This window comes from Lycorma delicatula, chromosome 3, assembly GCF_047948215.1.
Source record: "Lycorma delicatula isolate Av1 chromosome 3, ASM4794821v1, whole genome shotgun sequence".
In the NCBI taxonomy this organism is placed as follows: domain Eukaryota; kingdom Metazoa; phylum Arthropoda; class Insecta; order Hemiptera; family Fulgoridae; genus Lycorma; species Lycorma delicatula.
Genome location: NC_134457.1, coordinates 192,672,286 through 192,696,443, shown reverse-complemented (window position 1 = coordinate 192,696,443; position 24,158 = coordinate 192,672,286). Strand labels below are relative to the sequence as shown.

The window sequence follows — 24,158 nt, the reverse complement described above, 5'->3', positions numbered from 1 at the left end:
CACTTATTATTTTCTAATAATCCTGACACAAAATGTGTATCTTAACTTTAATATAGTTATGCCACTTTCAGTTGCTTTTATCTCTTGCCTGTCAATTACAATAGTTCTGGAAACTAATAGGCAAAGAATATTTTTCACCTGATATTCTTAAACAAACTTTTTCATAAAACACTAATAATCATGGCAACTATGGTTTTTAAAAAGTATTTTAAAAGTTAGCATACTCATTTAATTGTGTGGACAATATTAGTTAACTTAAAAAAAAAAAAAAATTAGTGAAAGATGTTTAAGGTACACATATACTTTTTTAATTTGCAAGCTCTAATAACAAATATTTTATTCTAAAAATCATATTAGCTATTAAAATCTAACTATTCTCCCTTATACATTAAACTGTATTTTTTATAAAAATATTTTGAAGGAATGCTGAAATAAAATAACACCCTCAGCTCTCATAATCTATGCACACAGGGCAACCGTATCAAAACAGAACAGATATATTAATGGAATGTGAGTTGTGTGAAGTTAATGTAAATTTGTGTAGTGTAATTGTGTAGATTCTGCACAGTCTTGATACCACCCCTAGCAAATTTTTTTGTCATCATTGGGTGATAAATAAATAGAAATTTAACTTTTTACATTAATTTTAACATTTAAAAAAAAAAAATGTATCCCATTATAAAAAAATTTATAGTATACTACATATGCACAATACTGACCTGATATTTACTAAATGCAAATACTAATGTTTCAAGAATAAATCCAAGATATGGTACTAATTCAGTGCATGCTTCCTCCTCTAATGTAGCAAATGCAGAGCAAGCAGCCTCTTGTACTCGCTTATTTGGATCCAACACTCTCTTTAACAAATCAGTCATCAAAGGTTTTAAATAATTATCATGAGGTTGACTAACAACCCAATGTGAATAGCGTGACAGTGTCCAGCAAGTGATTGCCCTTACAAGCGCCTTCTTATCAGACAAACACCTGATTAAGTACGGGATTAATTCACTTAAATGTGGTATCATTCCTGACATACAACCTGCAACAAATTTTATCAATAACATCTGTAGAACAGATGAAAAACAAATTTTAACAATATTGTTAGCAATAAATAATTTAATTGTATTAAACAAGTTACTGCTAATTCCTAATAATGTTTATTAGGATAATTCCTAAAGAATCTGTACTGAAAGCAATGAGAGAAAAATAAGTAAAAGATGGAAAATTCCAGTAGACTATCAAATCCAGTTACATATCATTTTTACAGCTTTAATAAAGGGCAAATACTTAATACGTAACTGCAATATGAATTTACCTCTACACAATCATATTTTCTATCTTTTTTTAAATCAAATTTTAAACATTTCTAATTCAAATATTAAGTACTTCTGTTCCATACAACCGAACATCTAAAAATATCATGCAGTTCATAAAGCAATGGATTGTTAACTTTTCACAACCTTAATATCAAACACACTGATTTTGAGACATCATATCAAAACAATACACAATTAAATACAGAGTTAAATATAATTAAATAACCTTTATGTAATTAATGTAGATATACAATTTTTATTTAAAAGGACTTCTTTGTTAAGTCCTTGATAAAAAAAAAAATTATTTTAGTTACAGTAAAATTAATGTTACAAATAATACTTTTAACTTTGCTGTCTTTTTAAATAAAGTATTCTAAAAACATATTACACCCTCAGTTCTCATAATCGATGCACATAGGGCAACTGTATCTAGAAAAAACCAATACAATGTGTATCTGGATTATGAAAATATCTATCAAAATATGTAAGAAAATTTTGTAAAAAAGTTATGTTGTATGATGTGTAATTTGTTAATTTTGCCAAGAGACCCTCCTTAGCAATCTCATATGTAATCAGGTATTTAATAAAAGCATAACTGTACTTTGTAATTACACTCTAAGCTTAATTTTTGAACATTTTTTAATTGAATATTTAACATAGCAATTTAAACAAAAAAACAAAAAATACCTTCTGCAATGGCACCCAACGCAAGTATTCCTGACTCTTTAATGTCCCAATCTTGGTGAAACAGCATCTCTTTTAATATTGGAACCAATACAGGAAGTAGATCATCCCTGAAGACATTAGCAAGACAATCTAAAGCTGCTGCACTGCATTTTCCTACATATAAAAAAAATATGAGTTTTTGATTACTGACAACCAAACAAAACAGACAACAGTTAACTTGATTACTGACAACAGTTAACAAAACTACTAGACTTTGTGAAAGTAGTCTTTATATTTATTTTTCAAATCATTAAAAGAATATTTGTTAATATGAGTAGTTCTTACAAACACAAGGTGTGTTCAGAAAATAACCAAACTTTATTAATCTTATTATTAATTTTACAAGATATTGGTCCTTGTCCCCTTCCCTCCAAGTATTGTCCTCCTCTATTCACACACTTTTCCTAACTGTGTTTACACTTTGTGAAGCAGTCTTGAATAGCTTCATTTAAAATGGCTTTTAAGGTCTGTGATTAATTTTCTTTAATGTCATCAATAGTCTCTAAACAGCATCATTTCATCAGATTTTAATTTTGGAAAAGAATAAACTGCAAGGAGCAGGTCTGGCAAGTAGGGAGACTGAGGGAGGAAAGTCATCTTATTTTCAACACAAAAGTGATGAACTGACAAAGCTGAGTGTGTGGGTGTATTGTTGTGGTAAAGAAGAGAGAATTTTTCATGTAACCTTTGCAGTAAAGATGCAAGGTTCACTGTTTCACCTTGAGGTAAGAATTCAAAATAAACAATTCCATTAAAACAAAAAAAAAAAAAAACCAGAAGCATCGCTTTGATATGGAATTGAGACTGACGTGTTTTTCTGGGGTAAGATCCTTTGCCAATTTATTGTGATTGAACTTCAAATCCAGTTTTCATCTCCCATTATGATCCTTTGCATGAATGTTTCATCATGACTGGCTTGTTCAAGAAATTGCCGATAAATGTCCACTATGTTCTTTCTGTTGTTCAGTCATCAAACAAGGAAAAAAAATTGTTAACTCTATGCATGCTCGATTTTTCATTCAAAATGCCATGATCTAATTGAGATGCTGACCTCTTTTGCAAGTTTTCTGACAAATCAGCGATTTGCATGCACCAGATGGTTGATTTTCTGAATGTGGGTGTCATCAGTTGAAGTCGAAGAAGGCCTTACTGATCAGCTGTCATCTTCCAATTGACTGACAACCAATTTTAAATTGTAAAAATGATTTTTAACATTGTGCAACACACACACCATCATTTCCATAAGCTTGTTTCAAAAATTGAAATGTTTCTGTGAAAGTTTCCCCCCAGTTTCATGCCAAATTTTACATTGTAAAAAAAACCTGCTAAAATTACACGTTGCACTCAAATAACAGTTACACAAAAACTAAGCAAGATATCAACAATCCAAGAACATGTGGTTACACAGACAATTCAACAACGTGTGATAAAAGATGTTAAAAGTAAAAAATGGAATTTTTCCTGTTTCCGACATCAACTTTTAAAATTTGTTTGGGTTCTTAGATAACTAACCACAACTTAAGGAGAATAGTTCTGTAAAATACCATTTCAATCTAACCAAAAAATGTCATAAGTACTAGTGGCCAAATTTTTTAAAATGCAATACTCTTATGGATGAAAATATACTTCAGATGACTGTAATATGGACAAAAGCATAAAAATGACAATATAAGAATTAAAGTACAATGACTAAAAAATATAATTATTGCAAAACTGAACAGTATAAGTTTGTTCATTATTTTATGTTCTATTTTAAAATCTAACTGCAAGAATAAACAAAAGCTTTGTTTACACCATGATTTAGTTAGTTTTCTTCATAACCTTGAAATATTTGAGACATCCACTACAGAACCCAAATTAAAATTAAAAAAAAAAAGCAAGTTAATTTTAGATTTATTGCAGGCTTGTGCGTTACTAAAAACTGAAATCACAAAATAAAGTGATGTTCATGCTGTTTGGTACTACTACAAATTTGAAAATCTTGCAGGTGAAGGTCACACACTTTTTCCCCTTCCACTGTCTAAGGTTTCTTCTCCTCATTCCCCCTATACCATGGTAATAATACAATACTGAACTGTCCCTTTTCTTTTTACAGAAAAAAATGTTTCATCAACTCATCTTACATATTTATTAGTAAAATATCTATATCATTATTCTGGTGCACATATTTTATCTAAAATATTTTCCTACATGTTCAAAAATCAGGATAAGTATTTAAACATGGACTTTAAAAATGGAAAATTTGTAGAACTTTACATAAAATTTAAATTATAATCTGAAAAATTAATATCGCCTGATAAATCTGTTTTTTCGTCAGTCATCTTCTTATAACTACAATGTGTTGTAAGTGGTAGTCCCGCAATCCTTTATGAAAATCTTCTAGGTTATCTTCATGTCTAAATGTTTTTTCCCAGACATATACTATTACACAATTTATGGCATCTCCCAATAAGTTTTTACATAATTTAGTTGAAATGTACTGTTTTTAGCTGCCACCACAACTTTTATCTGTGCCCAAATTAGACTGGGTTATACTGGTAGTGATTCAACAGTAGTCAAGAACAGACTTCACGCCCCACTTCTGTTGCAATGTCATCAAACTCATAGAGTCTGTATTTTTCTGTGTTTATTAACAATAGACAGTAATTAAGTAATTTAACAATTTTTGACTTTTGTGTTTGTCACTTCCAATTTCTCTTTAAACACTGAATGATAGCTGACGTTATCCATCTAAATAACACTGACTTCTTCCAAAGATCGCAACAAATTTACGAGTCATTCTCAAAATATATCACCGTTCATGTCTTTGTGGAAAAAGTCTTGCTTTAACTGAAAAATGAAACACGGTCTTTTATAAAACCAAGTTCATAGTGTCACTGGTCACATAATTAAATGAGATCCTTTCCCAACCAGAATCTTAAGGGCACCAATGCTTGTTGAATTCTACCAGATATATTTCCTGGAACGGTTTAATTTAACAAAGTTTAATCTACGTAAATTATTGGTAGAGAAATTTTGTACCTTTAGTGAAAGATGTTTAAGATACACATACCTTTTTAATTTGCAAGCTTTAATAACAAACATCATATTCTAAAAATCCAATTAGCTATTAAAATGCAACTATTCTCACTGATATAACTGTAATTTCTTATAAAAATATTTTGAAGGAATGCTGAAATAAAATAACACCCTCAGCTCTCATAATCTATGCACATAGGGCAACCGCATCAAAACAGAACAGACATATTAATGAAATGTGAGTTGTGTGGAGTTAATGTAGCAGAAAACAATGTTATAAATGTTAAGTGTTGTGTAATTATGTAGATGCTGTTCAGTCTTGACACCACCCCTAGCAAATTTTTTTTGTCATCATTGGGTGATAAATAAATAGAAATTTAACTTTTTTTTCAACAAATTTACGTAAAAAAAAAAATGGATATCACTGTTCATTCTTTATGGAAAAAAGTCTTGCTTCAACTAAAAAATGAAAGCTGTCTCTGCAAAATGAAATTCACAGCAACCAATGTGGTATATAATTTAATGAGATCCTTTCCCAACCAGAATCTTAAGGCCATTCACTGCTTGTTGAATTCTGCCATATATATTTCCTGCAATGGCTCTAATTTAGCACTTTTCTACTATGTTGACTTATTATATCTCTGATGTGCAGTTAAGTTGGATGTGGTGATATACTGGCCATACACAGCCCGCACTGCTGTAGAATATAATTGGGGGTGCAAATGAATATGCATGACCTTCACTCACAACATGATTTCAAATCTATTAGTCAATAAATATCACTAGAAATATCAGGTTTTAGTGATTTCTAAATCTCAATAAAATCATAATTACAAAAAAAAAATTGATGCAGCCTGTAGTCAATATTTATAACAAACAAGCATAATTAAACCTAAAAAAATCTATCATTTATTAATTAAGTACTAACTCAGGTTCCAATCAGAAAGAGAACCATCATCATCCATGCCATCATCTTCATCACCATCTTCCTCTCCATTTTCAGTTCCATCAGTGTGTTTCACAGTGTGTGTTCGAGACTTATGAAATCTTGGTCTGATATCTTCCTCTCTATCTGGCACCATCTCATCTTCTTCCACGTCACCCTTAAAATATCATACAAATTAACAATATTTTTATATTTAATATGGAAAAATATTTACATAGTGCACAGTACAAAAGCAGCAATTCAATACACATGTGCACAAAAACATGAAGTTCAACCATCAAAGATTTTTCATAAGCATTTAATAAATTTCCTGCTAGTAACAATACTTTTTTACTTATCCCACCAAAATTCCAAAATAATTGAGAAGTTACAAAATAAAATTCTGTTGCAGTAAAGTTTGGTTTCCTGCACATAAATAATTTTTTAACTGCATGATGATGAAAAATTATTGTAATTATTTTTATGGAACAAAAAAAAGGTTTTGCTACAAATTAAACTTCCATATGAGTAAGAGTCAATAAAAATTAAAAACAGCTTTTTTCTCAGCAACTTGGCACTTAAAATGTGGGAATAAAAAATTAATAATAATAAATAACCAACACTTACACAAATCACTGAAATGACTATTTCTGTCTTTTATAGAAAACAAAAAAACTATTGTTATTTTAGGCAATACCAACTACAGCACCTTAAAAACATCTAGACCACTGAAATTACTTCCCATCAATAAAATTTAATATAAGTTTACTAACTACTATTGATTATAATTTCAAAAAAACTTACAAAATACATATAAAAATGGTTTCTAATTAATTCTGTGACCAATTTTCCAGGTAATACTGGGTTATTGCTTATTTATCTGGTCTTTTCCTCATTACAGTTACTGAAGGCTAAATTTCATGGTGAATCTTTAATTTTTATGTTCATGAATTAAATTTTATTGACGTTAATCTTTTCAGAACACTGTAAATCCTACTTCATGTTCAGACTAGGTTATTTTATTAAAGTTACTCATCTCTTTATGTAGTTATTCTCAATTCAGTTCAATCACTAGGAATGAACATTATTTTAACTCAGTAAAAATTTAAAGCTATATTTTTTTTGTAAACAAATTTTTATTAAAAACTTAAAATTAGGCCGTCCTTTCAACAAAACTAAGAACTTGTGAATTATTGTATTTTGAATATGATAATACACTGAGAAAATTTTTTTTCAATTTATGTAATTCTTGAATTTTGAAAAGGTGGAAGCCGGATCTTTATTATTGGCAAAATTAAGCAAACTAAGAATGTTTAATTATCTGTCTCTAGCCATCATTTCAGAAAATATTGAGTAATGTTAATATAGCCTGTCTGTTTGTTGAACAGTACTCACTCTTTTTTCTTATTTCTTGGCATAAGCATCAAACTTAATCTATGTAATTCATGTACTTCAATTGGTGTCCATCGTTGTAAATTTGAATAAGCAAGATGGGTTTGTTTAGAGGCTTGTTTATAATGTGTTTGTTTCATTCATTCACTGTATGTTGAATAATTTTGAACATTAAAACTTTAATTAGAGAAGAAATAAATCCTGGACACGAATGTGACATATCAGCCATGTTTACCAACAGTGTTCAGCAAAACTTACAAAACCTAATTATAGAATGCTGGTACATGATTTTATTCTCTCTATTTCCAACTGTTAATTGCAACCTACTGATAGTGCAAATAAATCATTTTAAAACCAATGAAGTGCAGCACATGTCTGTGAAAGAATTATATTAGTTGCATTAACACGATGTTAGTAATCAAATGATAAAAGTTCTAAAACAAGTCTATGCGACCGTAGTCTGTGCAGTTTACTGCAGTCATGTAAGTGCAACACCAGTTTGAAAAGATTATGACATGTTTTCCACATCCCAAGTTTTGAGATTAACAGTGATCCTGTAGACAATTTATCCATTATCTAATTATAAACCTACTTACCATATAACATCAATAAAACAATAAAAAATGTGTCAATCCCCAAAGTAAACAATTTCAAAAAATTTCACACTTTTGCCAGTTTTCCAGCGTACTTTTCTCTTTGAAAATTTACTTCAAAACAGTTAATCATCTTTAAATATTAATTTTGCAGATTTATACTAACCTTTAATAAAATAATATCTAATTCTGAATATTTCATCCCGCTGACAAGAATAGGTACCAAACGCATGAGATGAGGTGACAGTACCTCTTTACAAATAGGCTGTTCAGCAAGTGATAACCAAAATTCACAAGCTTCTAATGCAACTCCTTCATCAGAATCTTGTGTTCGCATCAGCATATACTACAACAATCAAAAGAAAAAAAATTCCACAACTGAAAAGATTCAAAATAAATGAAGTGTTTATGTAAGAAACACAATACACTATTACTATAAGCAGGCAATTTTATCCATTAACTGTTTCAAATCTGCAACATATGTTAAATATGAACATTTAGTCTTGTACAGCTAATGTAATGTAATTATTCACATGTATGTGAATTTAATAATTACAATAATGTAATTGTTCACAAAATCAATTTTTGTTAGAGTCAAGAGGCAACACTCCCTTTTCATATAAAACAACAACATTTAACAGCTGCAGCATAAGAGATTGTACATTTACTGCAATACATTATTGATAGATAAGCATGTACCAACACCACTAGATGCCTCGACTCCACACACCAGTACATTATGCACAGTAGTAAACAAATAGTTTAATACAATTCATTAGGCCTTAATAAATAAGTGATACAAATTTTCAAATGTTCAGATAAAGAGATGTACATTAAAAAAACCCTGAATTTCTCACAAATTTCACACTCATAAGGCATAAAAGTTTACTGTCTGCAAATAAATTTTTCATTATTAGAGTAGCCTTCATTATCATCAACAGTTCCTAAATTAGTATATCATTAATATTGAAATATATACAAACAAATACATGTGCACACATGCTGAATATCCATCTGAAGCTTTTAATATTTATTTAGCAAAGGGCAGCAGCAACACAACAAAGACTGAAATAATGATAAAACTTATAGTTAATTAGTTTCCAATCCTAACCCTTTATCATATACCTACGGGTAGTTTCCTATTTATCCCTATCATATGGAATATCCTAACCCTGTTAAATAATGAAAAATAAGCAACAGAATAAAGAACTGACCAACCAACTTGAATTAACTCTTTTAAGGGTTTATTTGCAACATTAAAGTTCAATGACCCAACATCAGGGTCAATCCATCTGAAGTGAACCACAGGTGGTTGTGCTTGACAAATTAAAAAAAAATTCCTACTGTCTTAATTTGAAACTGGCTTTGAAACTGATTTTTTTTAATTTTTACACTACACCACAGTTTACCTGTGGTGGCCATTTTTGTTATGGTTCGCACACCTGTTTTTGTGATTAACGGTTTACGGCAAAAAAATTTCATAACTAAAAAAGCAATTTATTCATACTTTCTCAAGTTAAAGTTGGTCCAGCGGTTTATTTACCTATCTCTCTTCTTTCTATGAGAAAATTGCCAATAAAGTTGAACATGAAAAACTGAACTTTCGCTTTTGGTCATTTTTTCAAGGGGCAGGGATGGCATACACAGTTTGGATTTATTTTTTGTTTGTATGTAGGTATATGTTAGTAGTTTACCATAAATAATACTCATGGTGAAATATACTTACCCCTAAAATTTTTATGAATTTTTGAAACTATTTTTTTTTAAATTCAAATTTTGGTTTCCAATAACTCTGATGCGGATGGTCATAAATATTTCAAATTTGCACAACTTACAATGTTTTTGTTGATTTTTATGTAAATAAAATTTTCTTGTGTATTGCACTAATAAAAAAGTTAAAACTTCTCAAAAATCATGAAAAACGTGTTAAAAGCAATACCAATCTTTTCTTTTGCAGCACATGAAAACATATTTATTCAAGATGCATAAAAAACATTTAAAGATCAGAAAATCATCTTTTACGAATAATTACATGGCATTCTCCTGCAGGTAATCCCTTAAAAGTTCTGGATTATGACCCATTCATTAATATTAAATCTATTAAAATTTAAGTATAACTACCAAATTTAGAGTACATACCTCAATGATGTTGTGCATATGTGGGATTAATCGATCCATCCTAACCTCCAAGAGCATAACTAAGGCCCTACAAACATTTTTTCTAACATCAGGATCATCATCAGTAGCCAGATGAAACAAAGTCTGAAACATTTTTTATATATTCAACATTCAACACCTCAATACAAAATATAAAATTAAAACATAATTTTAAACATACCAAGTCAATCAAAATATACAAATACAAAATTTATTCTAATTAAGAGATCTGGAAGCAACTCAACCTTATAAACATCTACAATATTCTCAAGACCTATACAGGGAGGTTAATGTTCAAAAAGTAAAAAAAAAAAAAAAAAAAAAATTGAATTTAATTTTTTTTGGCCAAAAATTATTTAAATTTTGCTGTTTAATTATGTGTAACAATTTATTTATATTAAACTTTTAAAAAGACTTTCATAATATTTTTATTTTCAACATATGCTAAGCAATAGTTCTTATACTTCATGTTGACAGAACTGGTTAACTAGCTTGATCAGCTAATGTTTATTTTTCTTCTATGAACACATTTTTATAGTGAATTGAAAGGTTAAGTTGAAAGTACTGGATTTTGTTGGGTTTCTGTACTCAAGATCAAGAAACCTCACCACAACTGCCAGAGCAAATGAAAAGTACCTAACTTTAAGATGAACAATTTAAAGAAATAAAAAATATGAACAATTTACAAATTGTAAAGAACAGATTATTATTGAATTATCTTTATCCAATCAACCCAAGTACATAATAATAAAATAAAATAGGATGACACCTACCCTAATTCCATAATTAAAGCAAGAGGCTCTTTTGTGAGTCCCTCACATCAACATTTACTCTATATAATTTTTCAATCATTCGTACCAAATTACACATTAAAATTGTTAAAAGATCCTTTATCAAATTAAAATCAAAACAAATTAAAACTAAAAATTTTTAAATTAAAATTTAAATTAAAATTAAAAATTGCATGTATGTACGTGTATATAAAAATATGAAGCCATTTAATAAAATTAAATGATAATTAAAATTATCTGATGCATACAAATTTAGAAATACAATATTAATAAAAACATACATAAAAGCATAAAAGCTGCTGTACATAGCAGCACTTCTTTAAGACACTGATAATTCATACTTCAATTCTATAGTCACATAACTTCGGCTAGCTGGTCCACATGATTTCTATTTAGTTTTTTATTATTGGTTTTAATTTTGAATTTTTAATTCTATTAAATGACTTTTTTTTATATATATGCAATTTTTAATTTTAATTTAAAAAAAAAAAATTGTATTTAAAAATGTTTAGTTTCAATTTCTGTTTTGATTTTAATTTGGTAAAGGATCTTTGAATAATTTTAAATTTTAATCTTATGTATAGTATAGTATTTTTAATTTCAATTTTAATGTATAATTTGGTATGAATGATTTGAAAAATTATATAGAGCAACTGACGATGCGAAAAACTCATTAACTCCTGCTTAAATTATGGAATAAGGTAGGTGTCACCCTATTTTATTTTATTATTCTGTACTTTGGTTGACTGCATTAATATAATTTGTATAGTGCAGAGAAATATTATGATTCTTGAAAGGATCGATTTTAGGAAAATATTACTGAATTATCATTATTGAAGAAAATTTTGACTAATTTAGCTAATAATTATGACCTAGCATTAAAATTGTCTTGCAATGGATGCAAGTTTAATAAAAGTCTTTCATCTTCATCTGCTTGTTCTGATCAAGATTATAAACAGTTTGGTGTACTTCAATTTTCATGACATAGCAATCATATGACACTTGTTCATGGCCTTCGCGCTATAGGCACAGGATATTGCTGCTGCAACTACTTTGTGTGCATTTTAAATTTGCCAAAACCTCCTTAATTTACTAACTACATAATCATTATCACAAATGCTGCTTGATCAGTTCATGAGGAGGTTATGCTGAAAGCAATACAGAAAGCTCTATCAATTAATGACGAGGACAGGGACATCAATGTTGTTTTGGATGACTCCTGGCTAGAACAAGGACATAAATCACTGAAGAGTGTGGTAACAGCAGCAAATATTGACATACAAAACAAAAAATATATTAATACAGGAAAAGAAACTGATGCAAAAATCAAGTCAAAATATTGTCAATGTCCCCAGAAACTTTATAATCAACATTTTCATTCTTGTCAAACTATTACAACAGAGTTAGTGGTGGAATGAAGGTTGAAAGAGCCAAAGAAATTTTCAAGCATTCACTCACCACAGATGTTCAATATGCAACTTATCTTTGGTATGTATGGAGACTAATGGCATTCAATGCAGTTAAAAATCTGAATTTATATGGAGATAACTGTATTATAAGTAAATTAGAAAGTGTTGGATATATTGGCAAGAGAACAGGTACTCGTCTTCACAATATCCCATCCTATTCAGCTGAAATGTATTAAAATAAGGTAAGAAAAACTTTAAATATAGTTTTCTAAAAGTTATATTTTTCATTTCAAGTTCCTTTTTATCAGCTCTCAATGAAGGATACAGTATGAAATTTTTTTTATACATTCTTAAGTAACTAACTTTTGAAGAGAGCAGTAATAAAATAGTCAATATAATAATACAGCCTGAAAATCTGACATAAAAAGAATAATTCAGTTGAAAACTGAAAAAGAATCATTCTTTTGAGAAAAAGAATTACAAAGTTGCATAATTTAACATTGTAGCACTGGTGGCATACGACACCCATCCACTATCATTATTACTTAAAAGTAATCATTTGAAACACATTATTAGTATCAAATTATCAAAGGTATAATTAAAATATTTTACCTCAATAAAGGGATCAATGTGAACCATAAGTGCCTGAGTCCTGTTAATGATAAACTGATTTACACAAGCAATGGCATGCGACCTGTAAAAAAAACAAGTATAAAAGTTAATGAACTAAACAACATAAAAAAAATTGTAATAACACCTTACAAATTTAAATACAACCCCTTAAGAGTTTGATACACAGATTATAAAGTGTACCACTGTAATTAAACAGTAAAAGTTTACTAAATTCTGTGAATTTCCTAATTCTATAAAACTGTTTTAATGCTTGTTTATCAGACAAATGTTTAACTGCCAATTTCTTACAAAGAGATAAGATCATATTGATTTAAAAACCTTCTTAAAATTTAATGTAATGATTTTCCCTCTAAAATATTTATGTAAAGGAAATCTTATATGCATTGAAAATTAAAATGAACTACTAATTTTTTTAAAGTATATATATATATTAGGCTATTTAGTAAATGCGATATGGTGACCTTACTTTCAAATATGTAACAAAGTAAACCAATCATTGATTGATGAATGAAATAAACATTACCATTTTATTAGAAAACAGTATTTTCATAGCCTTTTTTTATGAAAGTTACAAAAGCTTTTTTAGAAGAAATAAAAAAAAACACATGTTAATTGTTAATACTTTAAATCTGCATTACAATTCTCAGCTTAGGGCTCAACTAATGTTAAGTACAGCATTACTGTAAAAATTCTCCATGCTGGACATGATTCCATCTTAACTTGTTTTGGCTACACACGGTCTTACAGATACCAAAAATGTCCAACTCCTAACTAAAATACTTAACTATATTAATAATGCAGTTATGAAGATAACATTTACTATTAATCAATTTAAATAATCAGAATTAATATAGGCAGCGCATTTATATATGCTATCTTATTACACTGCATTAACAGAAAATTTTTCACTGATAACATGGATAATTCAATGACAAAAGATCTTTATCTAATGTATTAAAATTAGCAACTATACACGCGCGCACCTATAGAGTTTCACATTTGACTTCAAATCTGTAATGCATTCAGATATTTAACAGTTCACACTTCTAAAAGTACATTAAATATGAAATTTTCTATTTTGTTCCTTTTTTAGATGTGCCAGTCAAAAGAAATGTCTTGGAAACCTCTTCCTTTGTTCCAAGTTTTCTACAAATCTACATCAAAAAAGTACTTCATGGATATTTTTTAAAATTAGAATATTTTTAACATTATATAACCCCCACCAAGCATGTGTTTAAATGTTTACATATTTAATTACAAGCACAATATGTTACAAGGCAATGATCAATATTAATACCTCATATTTTTAGTTACATGTAAAACACCATATTTAGAAATTTGTAAAAAAAAACAAATATTCACCGTATTTTTGGACTGGAATGTCTAAAAAACTGTAAAAATTTAGGAATGAGAATGTTTAATGGTCTGTTCAGTGCATCACTATCAAGTAATTCAGTTGAATCCTCGCATATCTTTTGTAAAGCTCCAAATGCACCCTAGAATAATAAAAGTTTACAAGAATTAGAAGAGTACTTTTACATTCTAAATTTTACTGGAACAAAGAATATTATGACTGTAACACATGTATAAAAAAACACAAAAAAGATAGTAAATATATTAAAAATGTGGTGTTATAAGAGGATATTAAAAGTATGGCTGGTTCATAAAATTTAAAAGACAAGATAGGTATATGTATAGACAACTAGGTTTATTTTGTATTAAATGAATATATGAAGGGTAAACCATATACTACACTAAAATTAGAACATAACAAAAGATGCAAGATTTAGTAAACATACTGAGTTTGAAAAAAATATATATATATTTTAATATTATCAACCAACTTAACCACCAAAACACAGTAAACAAATAAAATCTAAAAAATTAATACCAATTGTAGACGTTTACAGGAACCCGTGAAAGTTGACTAGTAGTATTAGTTTTTGTTAGGTTTTATTTGTTGCTGTGTTTTGATGAAGTTGTTAATATTGAATTTAATTAGCACAATGTCAATGTTGGTGAATTTTCAATAAAATATATAACAAACTTCATGTTTTTATTCACAAAGTGATCTTAAAAATCAATTTTAGTCTTTCTATAGTCAGGAACAATCTCTCCGAACGAGAATAAGGTTTTAGGATGTACAATTAACAGCCCTGATTTGAACAAGCAGTGACCTTGATTACCACGCGCTTTATGCAGAAACCTCAAATTAAGTAACAGTCTCAAATAGACATGCCTAAAGTTACCAAACCACACAATTTAGCAAATGAACTACCAGATGGTGTCTATGAAACACTATGGATGGACCCAGTGTAGCAGTTAACCGTTCCTTTCCAAGAAAGGAGCCTAGAACCCATTTCAGGCAAGTTCTTTGTATACTTACAATATAGAATATCTAGGTTCCATGTACATTAAATTTCATTTGTGACATCATTTAGTAGCTTAAGTTTAAGGTTGTGAGATCCTTTTCTTCCAATATTTTTAACTTATTTAAAAACTTTTAATTTTCTAAAAAAAAATAAAAAATTAAGTACAAAAAATATATATTAATTTTCTGAAATTAAATAGATTCTTGCAGAAAAAAAAGCAAATACATTTAAATACAGACAAGCCCACCACAATTCTACAGTTTTATCCAACAGTTCATAAATATTTCTCAAAAATTTAACTACAATATATTTTTTAAGAACCCTGCCCTGGATTGATCTAAGGGAATTGGAAAGGGATGTTTAGGAAAGATGCTGCTTAACAAGAAAAAGGACAACAAGGGATACCAAAGATGAGAATGGAACAGTTCTGGAAGGGAAAGAGGAAATCCTAAATAGATTGAAAGAATATTTTAACACCCTGCTGAACACAGCAAAAGAAATTAGGAGTAAAAAGCTGGTAGAGGTGTTTAAGATATTGTTAAGGCATATTGTCATATGCCTCTCTGTCAATGTGACAACATTGACAGAGAAATAAAGTTAAAAAAGAAAGATATAGGAGTTATTAAAGTGAATAAAGCTGTATACAAAAGTTGTAAATATAGTGTGAATACAGAGTTAGGAAGATCAGAGTGGTTTAGGATAAAAAGGCAGCATGCTAATACCCTTGCTCTTCATAATTGCATTAGATGGACCATGAAAAAAATTCATAGAGGAAAGTGAATATGAAAGCAAGTTTGTTATTTTCAGACGATTTGGTGATATGGGGGGATTCACAGAAAGATGTCCAGGAAGTAATAAATGAGTGGAATGATGAGAGTAAAATGAATGATGAGTAAAAATGAATGATGAGGTTTAAAATTGGAAAGAACAAAGTGTTGAAAAAGGAACAAAACAAGTGAAAGGCAAGTGAGCAAAAGGTACATAGCCGGGAGGAAAGAGGAATAAATGTGAAAATAAAAGGGATAGTCCTAGAATGCTTAAAGGATTTTAGCTATCTGGGTTCACTTTACTCAGAAAATTGTAAGCTGGAAAACGAAATAATTGTGATTGCAACAGTAAAAAAGACAAGTAATTTTTACCACCATATGAGAAATTTGGTATGGGATAAGAAGGTGAATTTGGACTACAAAAAACTTCTATTTAAATCATACCAACCCCAATTCTTACTTATGGGTCAGAGACATGGACATGGTAAGTTAAAGAACTGAGAACAGGCTGCCGAAATGAAATTTAAGATAAGTATGGTGAGGAAAAATAGGAAGGATAAAGTATGGGGTGATATGATAAGAAGGGAAGTTGGAATCTGAAGCTTAGTAGAGGAAATTGACAGAGGTAAATAAAGGTGATATGGTCGTGAAATCAGATTGGGGAAATGAGAGGCTGCAAAAGAAAATCCTTTAGTACAATGAAAGTGGAAAGAGACAGAGAAGGAAATATGGTTAAGAATATGACAGAGTTGGAGAGAAAGTGTGATGCAGTAAGAGAAGTAAAGTAGGATGGTTTATGGACAGGGAGAGATGGAAGAGAATGGTAAATGACCCAACCTCAGTTTACTTGGATAAAGGAAAAGAACAATAATTTTTAAGAAATCAATTACATATATTAAACTTATATTACATAACCAGCACAGTAACAATAAAAAAACGGGATTAGTTTTATCAAATGTGAACATAAGATTCAGCTTAATTCAGAAGTTTCTGAACCATAACCGCTGTTTTAATACAGGATTTTTGTATATTAAAATATTTTTACATAACTAAATCAATGTTTTCATTAATATAAATAAAAATTCCAACTAACTCTCCTCTTCAAAATTTAAATTGATATACATTTAATCAGATCATAAAAGCCTAACCTCACAAACATTATAATCTTGCGAGTCCAACATTGAACATAATGCAGGTAGCAGTTCCGGCCAAGCTATAAGTTCACCCTTTGAGGCTATTGTAGTTATTAAAATACCAACAGTAGCCCTGATTAGGGGAGATGGATCTCCTACTGCCGATAAACATTCTTGTTTTATAAACTCTGCTACTTCAGGGAGGAACTTTTGGTAATGAGCTTTAACATTATTCTTTAATATTAAACCACTCAGCGACCTTGTAGGCTCATCTGTCACAAAAAAAAAAAAAAAGATTAACATAAATAGGATCAAAAATACTAATGTGTTTATCTTAATATACTTTATATAAAATCTACCAAAACACCTGAAGTTTTCCCTTCTTTACACTGTCAACAGAAATATCCAATTCTAAATTTACAATATAAACAAAATATAATATTAATTTCATACTAGGCTGTTATTTATAATTTAAAATTTTATCAGCATATAACAAATTTCATAGTAACAATCTCATGATCATCAGAGCCCAGATTAAAAAAAACTGTATAAAATTAACGTGTGGATCACTCAATCAACAATTAAGCTTATCAGAATCATGTAATCCTGAAGATAGGTAGATAAACCACTTCACTTATACTATTTAAACCTAAACTCTATGAATTTTCCTAAATGCCACATGTTGAAATGATAAAATATATGGCAATATAATTTTGTAATTACTACCACTAACAGGCGTATTCCTTTTTAGATCTCAAAAAGGAATAAGAACAGCAAAAAGGTTAATTAATTTCCTTTATTTGCCACAGCAAGTAAAGTGAACAGTTATTGTTCACTTTACTTGCTGAATGTAGCGTCTTCATAGTGTCTTTACTAGACAGTATAAATGTAAAAAAAAAAAAAAATACTGGAAAATAAGATCAAAACTAGACACAGCACACTTTACAGAACAAAGTAATTCAGAACACTGTAATGTATTTGATAAAGATGTAAGTGTTAGAAATTAGAATTAGCAACTAAAAGGTTTTATAACAGATTCATGATTTGTAGGCCTTCGATTAAGGAAAAAAAACACTAATCATGTAAAATTAAACAGCATGGTGAATTAGAGAAGAGCTCAACACTATATAGCACAGAATTCAACTGAAATTGACCATCAAGAAAGAGACAGCATTTTCTACGGTCTGACAATAGGTAAGTTTCAAAACAATATTTATTTTTCAAACAAAAGTACAGAGAATGCAGACTGCTACATAGTGATCAGGTCATTTACTGTTAATGAGTACTCAAAACATTCTCAACACAAGCCAAGTGTTCTCTTAGTCATGAGTTTTTTCAAAATAGGCAATTTTTTTTTTTAGAGAAATTTGTTAAATGCAAATATAACTCTAAAGACTAAAAAAATTTCAGGAAGGTTTCTTTATGGTATACAATTTTGTTCAAAAGTGATACACATCCAACAGATAAGACATCAAAATAAAAATTATATCTTCTGAAAACTGAATACCTTAACACAAATGTCCAACTAATGGCTGTAATACAAAAATTTTATATAAAAACAATCTAAAGTAGGTAATTTTAACAATCTAAGTTTAGATTCCATACCGTAAGGATATAAACCATTGATTCCCAAAGTGGTTCAGGTGGACCCCTAGGGGTCCACGGGAGACTAGACGGGGGGTATACGTTGGCGTAACAAAAAAATGAGGGTTCACAATTCGTAAGCGGGGTCCACGAAAATTCATCTGTTTCGATAGTAAAGAACTAAAATGTTGGCTTGACTTTGCATATCAATCTAGTACATCCCTCCCATTAAAATTGTAACTATTTTGTGATTGTCATTGTAGAAGTTGCATTACGTTATTAATGTTTAATTTTAATTATATTACGACAATTTTATTATATTACATTGCAATACCATAACGATAATAATTAATAGCGTAATGATTACATATTTGAATAAATGCAAGACAAAAAATATACTATTTTTCTTTTGCTTTTTACCACTGTGAATGGGAATTTTTCTAAATAAAATAAGTGAGCATCGATTGCTTTCTTGTGCTGTAAGTAGATGTCAAAAATGTAAAGTTGGATGGAAGCAATTTTTTTTGATCGGCCAACTTTACTTTTTTGACATCCACTCGCAGCACAGTTGATCAAAAATTAACCGATCAATTCTCACTTTTTTTTTGGAAGCTGTTAGTTCGTGGAACTCAGCCGTAATGCAAATTTTCATAGTTAGATCTAATCTTCACATTTTCCGTCAACTGGAAATATGGTAGAAATGTAGCTATCTAATCTTCACATTTTCCGTCAACTGGAAATATGGTAGAAATGTAGCTGCAGGGGGTCCACCGGAACCAGCAAAATTTTGAAAGTGGTCTATGAGAAAAATAAGTTTGGGAACCTCTGATATAAACAAATAGCTTAAGAGCAGCATTACAGGTCAATTTATTAAATAAAGCCAGACAGGACTGAAACAGAAGTATAATATCACACAAACCTTGTACAAAGTGAACAGACACAGGGAGATGTGGTGTTGATTATACTCCACTCTTTACCCTCTCACTTTGCAAGGCCACTCACAAACCATATGCTAACCTAACCTACGCATCATTACTTTTTTAACTCATGTAGTTATATATTCCATTACGAATAACAAAATAATAACAATGCCCTATTATATTTTTTTTTACAACCAAATGACAGTTTCATTAATTCATATACCATGTTAACTTACAAAGTGTAAAAAACAGGGTAAGAGAATATCCAATTTACTTCCAACTGTGTGTACTTTAACAACCTTTAGATACCTAACTATTTTAAGAATATTACCTACAGTAAGAACTGGATCTGCTGTGAGTCAGCCAAACTGTCACACTATTTTTATAAGTATTCAAATGACATAATTTATCTACCACATGTAAATAATATATGTAATTCTGAACAGAGTATTATATATATATTACATTACACAATTTTCAAAAAATATTCCACTTTAATTAATGCTTTATAAACTTTATTACAGTTTTAAGAGCTTTTATTTATTTAAGTAAATTAAATAATTTACTTATTAAGTAAATTTTGTCAAGTACATTACTTATTTGATTTCAAGTGCTATTTTCTCGCCTTCCTATCAGTGACATTAACATCTGCAGTTGATGCATTTTGGAGTACCTCAATTCTCAAAACTTCTTTTAACATAACACACAAGTCCTCCTGTGTTGGAATCTTCAAATGATTTTAACCCCTCCCACTCACCGCCCCTACTGTCATGGCCTCTTCCATGTCCTACAGTTATAAAATTTCTTGAAACTAATCATCTAATTCTTGTAATGATTTTAAATTTTTATATATTACACGGATTGGGTGTTTACTTGTTCATTTATTAGCTCGTCCTTTTAATTTTAGCTTGAGTATCTTTTGTTTTCTAGAATAGGAATCTATTCTATTATGGATTTTATTGTTTGATAAAATCCATATTATATTGGGAAAAAAAGGAAACATTTTAATATTCTAGAAAACAAAGACATTCAAGCTAAGTTAAAAGGGCAGGAGATAATGAACAAATAAACATCTGATATAATATTAACCATTAAGGCAGGAGATAAAAAGCAGAACAGGGGTGATGAGTGGGAGAAGCTTAAAATTGTTATTCATTTGATGATTCCAACACAGAAAGACTGTTTCAAAGTAGTTTTGAAAATGTAAGTACTCCAAAACATGCTAGGATGGGAATAAATAACACCAATCAATTGTAATTCTAACTAAAATATTAAAAACTGTGAAAATTACTTATGATTTCTTTAATTTTAAAGTAATATTACCTATAATAGGCATATATGGTAGAGAAATTTCTAACACATTTAAAAATTTCACAATTTTTCAGACAAAATAAATTCTTGACCTACTATGTACTAAAAAAAATCAAAGCACCACTACTTACCTTCTGATATGAGTTTTGTTAAAACAAATATTAAATAGTTATTAAAATCTGGAAATTTATTCAACTCCTCCAATTTCTGAAAAAGTTATTAAGAAAAACATAATTCTCCAGTTTGCCAGACATAAAATTAAATATATGCAACTGTTCAGATTTCATATTCATTAAAAATTTTTAATTTCTGGCTCGAATTTCTTTCATTCAGCAAGAAGGGCAGTTATTTACAAACACTATACATAGACTATTTGGAAATATATAAGCATTACCTATTTGATGTAACACTATACGATCTACTGTAATTAATTTTACTGTACACATGTTTCATGAATGAATGATTGAAAAATTCATTCATATTTTTCAGAGCAACTTAAAAAATCGAATATTATTTGAATTTAGGTCATACCAGAAATTCAGTTATAGTATTATAATTTTATTCAGCTGAAATTTCATCTTGATCATTATTTTTGGTATCAATCACATGAACTCCAAATACAAGTAGTCTGTAAAATTCAATACTGATACTAGATAAAAAAACCAGTAAAAATAGACAGTCGCCATGTTTTTAACCTGACAACCTAAAAAAAATTGTTAACATAAAATAAAGCAACTATCTATTAATTGTATCGTACCAGTTTACATTGTACTAGACTCAACTAAATCCCCATTACATTGTGAAACTAACATAAACTTGACCTTTAATTTTATGATAAGACTTGTGAATAAGATTACCCAGGCTAAAGTTATTCAATATATCAAATTCTGGTTTAGAAAATTATTGGGAGATTTCCCTTCAGAATACTAAGATAACATTAAGAATAGTGAAAACATAGCTAGATACGGTTCAATAGCTCACAGTACAATTAAATTCGTGAAATGTATGCTCATTGAATTCGCAACCACCTCACTTCGGGTAGCTCTACGACGAGTAAAGTTCAAAGAAAAGTACCGCAATTCATAAAATGTAAAACTACTCAAAGTATAAGATACATCAACAATAGAAAATAAAAATCTATCACATTTAAATTCTTTTACGGTAAGACCAGACACAACCAGTATGCGGCCACACGACTCCTAGTTAAAAATACACAATTATATTACAAAACCTAGTAACAAAAAGGATACTTGTTGCACAGCTCGTTGGGTAGCTGTATCTGGAGACTGAGATTCCTTCAAAATTTGTAAAATTTGTCGTAAACCTTCCTCTTGAGGTTGCCACGCCATTTTCATTCTTGTCGTGCCTAAGAATGTTAGCGCACCTGACAAATTGTTGCAGCAGGAAGTGAGTCATTCAACGGTAAGGTTAACTAACAGTACGCGAATTTCTGGGGCATTGAAATAACGCATTTCGATGAAAAAAAGAAAACTAAAAATAGTAAAACACAAAAGAAAATTATTTTCTCCATGTCTAATTTGAATTAAGATCAAAAGTTGTAACTAGTCATAATACGAACTAATATTAACATCCGGATATAGCGTTATTGATCTGATTTAAAATAAAATTTAACAAATATTAATAATTTAGTCCTCAGGTTCTTATTGTATTTTAATTTTAATAAGATCTATAAGTTTAGTGATTAAATTTATTTTTTTCTAGCATTATCGCTACACTTTGACGAAATCGTTGTTTTGAAAAAGAACACGTTACCTTTCTGACAACTTTAATCTCTATGAAATGTACGTTTGAAAAATCAGCTGATTTCAAAATACCACTTGTTAATCATTTTTAAATTTCGAAATCGAAATATTCAACGGTTTTTGTACATCATAAGTCGCTTGGCTACATTAAATTATAATTTTTTTGGTTTTATTTAACATAAGGGTGATAATATTTTAACATAATTATTTCACTACTTTGTAACTTAATGACTAATAAGTCATTTATTTTTTTAACTATTTACTTATTTTTTTGAGATAAATATATCTTGAGAAAAAGGCCAAGCTCGATAGAATCAAACTCTAAATCCTTTGGGTAGTTCAGAATGAAATAAACAAATCCTTGCTTACTTTAAATGCTTAAAAGTACTTCAGAATTTCATTAAATGCAGTAGCATTAAAATGTTTAAATGAAATCATTTTTAATGAATGTATGAGTTTAACTTAATTTAGTACCAACAAATACTTGTAAAACAAATATATAGATATTAAATGTCTTTCATGAAGCTTGGTCAGTCATATGGATGAAGGTGGTTAACTTGATGTCTGTCTTTAACACCATTTGGTAAACATGGAACAGCAAATCTGTTCATGTTGGATGAAGTTCTTTTTTACCTGAATGGCTATGCAAATAAGCAGAATAGTCTATATTGGAGTGCTGAAAACTGACTTCAGTTATATGAGAAAACATTGCACAGTTCAAAGGCCACAGTGTGATTTGCAGTTTTTGTCTCTGCCATTATTGGACCATTTGTTTTTCAAGATAATAGTAAATTCAACAACTGTTATTGCAGCATGTTGCACAAGTAAGGTTACAATATTTTTGAGGCAAGAATTAGTTTGATTTCCACAAATTACATGTTTCCAGCAAGATGGTGCTACAAGTCATACTTTTCATGTATCTATTATTGCTTTAAGGGAACTTTCCAAACCATATATAAAAAAATGGGAAACTCTTTGGCCAGCTAGATCTCTTGATTTATCAACATGCAATTTTTTCTCTGGGGGTTTGTTCAAGAGCAAGATGTACATCAAGTGACAAATGTTAGCAAAATTAAAATTTCAATAAGAGGTTGAATGCTATACACTGGCCATGTTATGGCAAGTAATGGAAATTTTTTAGAAGTTTTATTTAAAAAAATAAAATGGAATGTTTTATTTAACAAAAAACTGTAGAAACAGTCATGTTAAAAGAAAAACTTATTTAAATACAGTTGATTTAACATTTTCTGCTTCACTGAACCTTGGTACCTATCTGTACCAAGTAATTTTATCTTGATGATAACAACTGAGCTGACAAATAGTATTTGATGGATGGGCTTAAAAA

At 29.3% G+C, this 24,158-nt stretch overlaps 1 protein-coding gene across 1 annotated transcript in view; it reads right to left on the bottom strand.

Moving 5' to 3' along the window:
* Tnpo (transportin 1) overlaps positions 1 to 22,460 on the bottom strand; it is a 67,517-nt gene extending 45,057 nt beyond the window's left edge. The window contains exons 1-10 of the mRNA XM_075361249.1: positions 22,301 to 22,460; positions 21,182 to 21,257; positions 17,251 to 17,507; positions 14,326 to 14,459; positions 12,943 to 13,024; positions 10,113 to 10,235; positions 8,140 to 8,319; positions 5,992 to 6,166; positions 2,007 to 2,159; positions 720 to 1,042 (exon numbers count right to left, since the gene is read on the bottom strand). Coding sequence (XP_075217364.1) covers positions 720 to 1,042; positions 2,007 to 2,159; positions 5,992 to 6,166; positions 8,140 to 8,319; positions 10,113 to 10,235; positions 12,943 to 13,024; positions 14,326 to 14,459; positions 17,251 to 17,507; positions 21,182 to 21,257; positions 22,301 to 22,405 — 1,608 coding nt within the window. The 5' untranslated portion in view covers positions 22,406 to 22,460. The remainder of the gene's footprint in view (positions 1 to 719; positions 1,043 to 2,006; positions 2,160 to 5,991; positions 6,167 to 8,139; positions 8,320 to 10,112; positions 10,236 to 12,942; positions 13,025 to 14,325; positions 14,460 to 17,250; positions 17,508 to 21,181; positions 21,258 to 22,300) is intronic.
* Between the last annotated feature and the right edge of the window lie 1,698 nt (positions 22,461 to 24,158).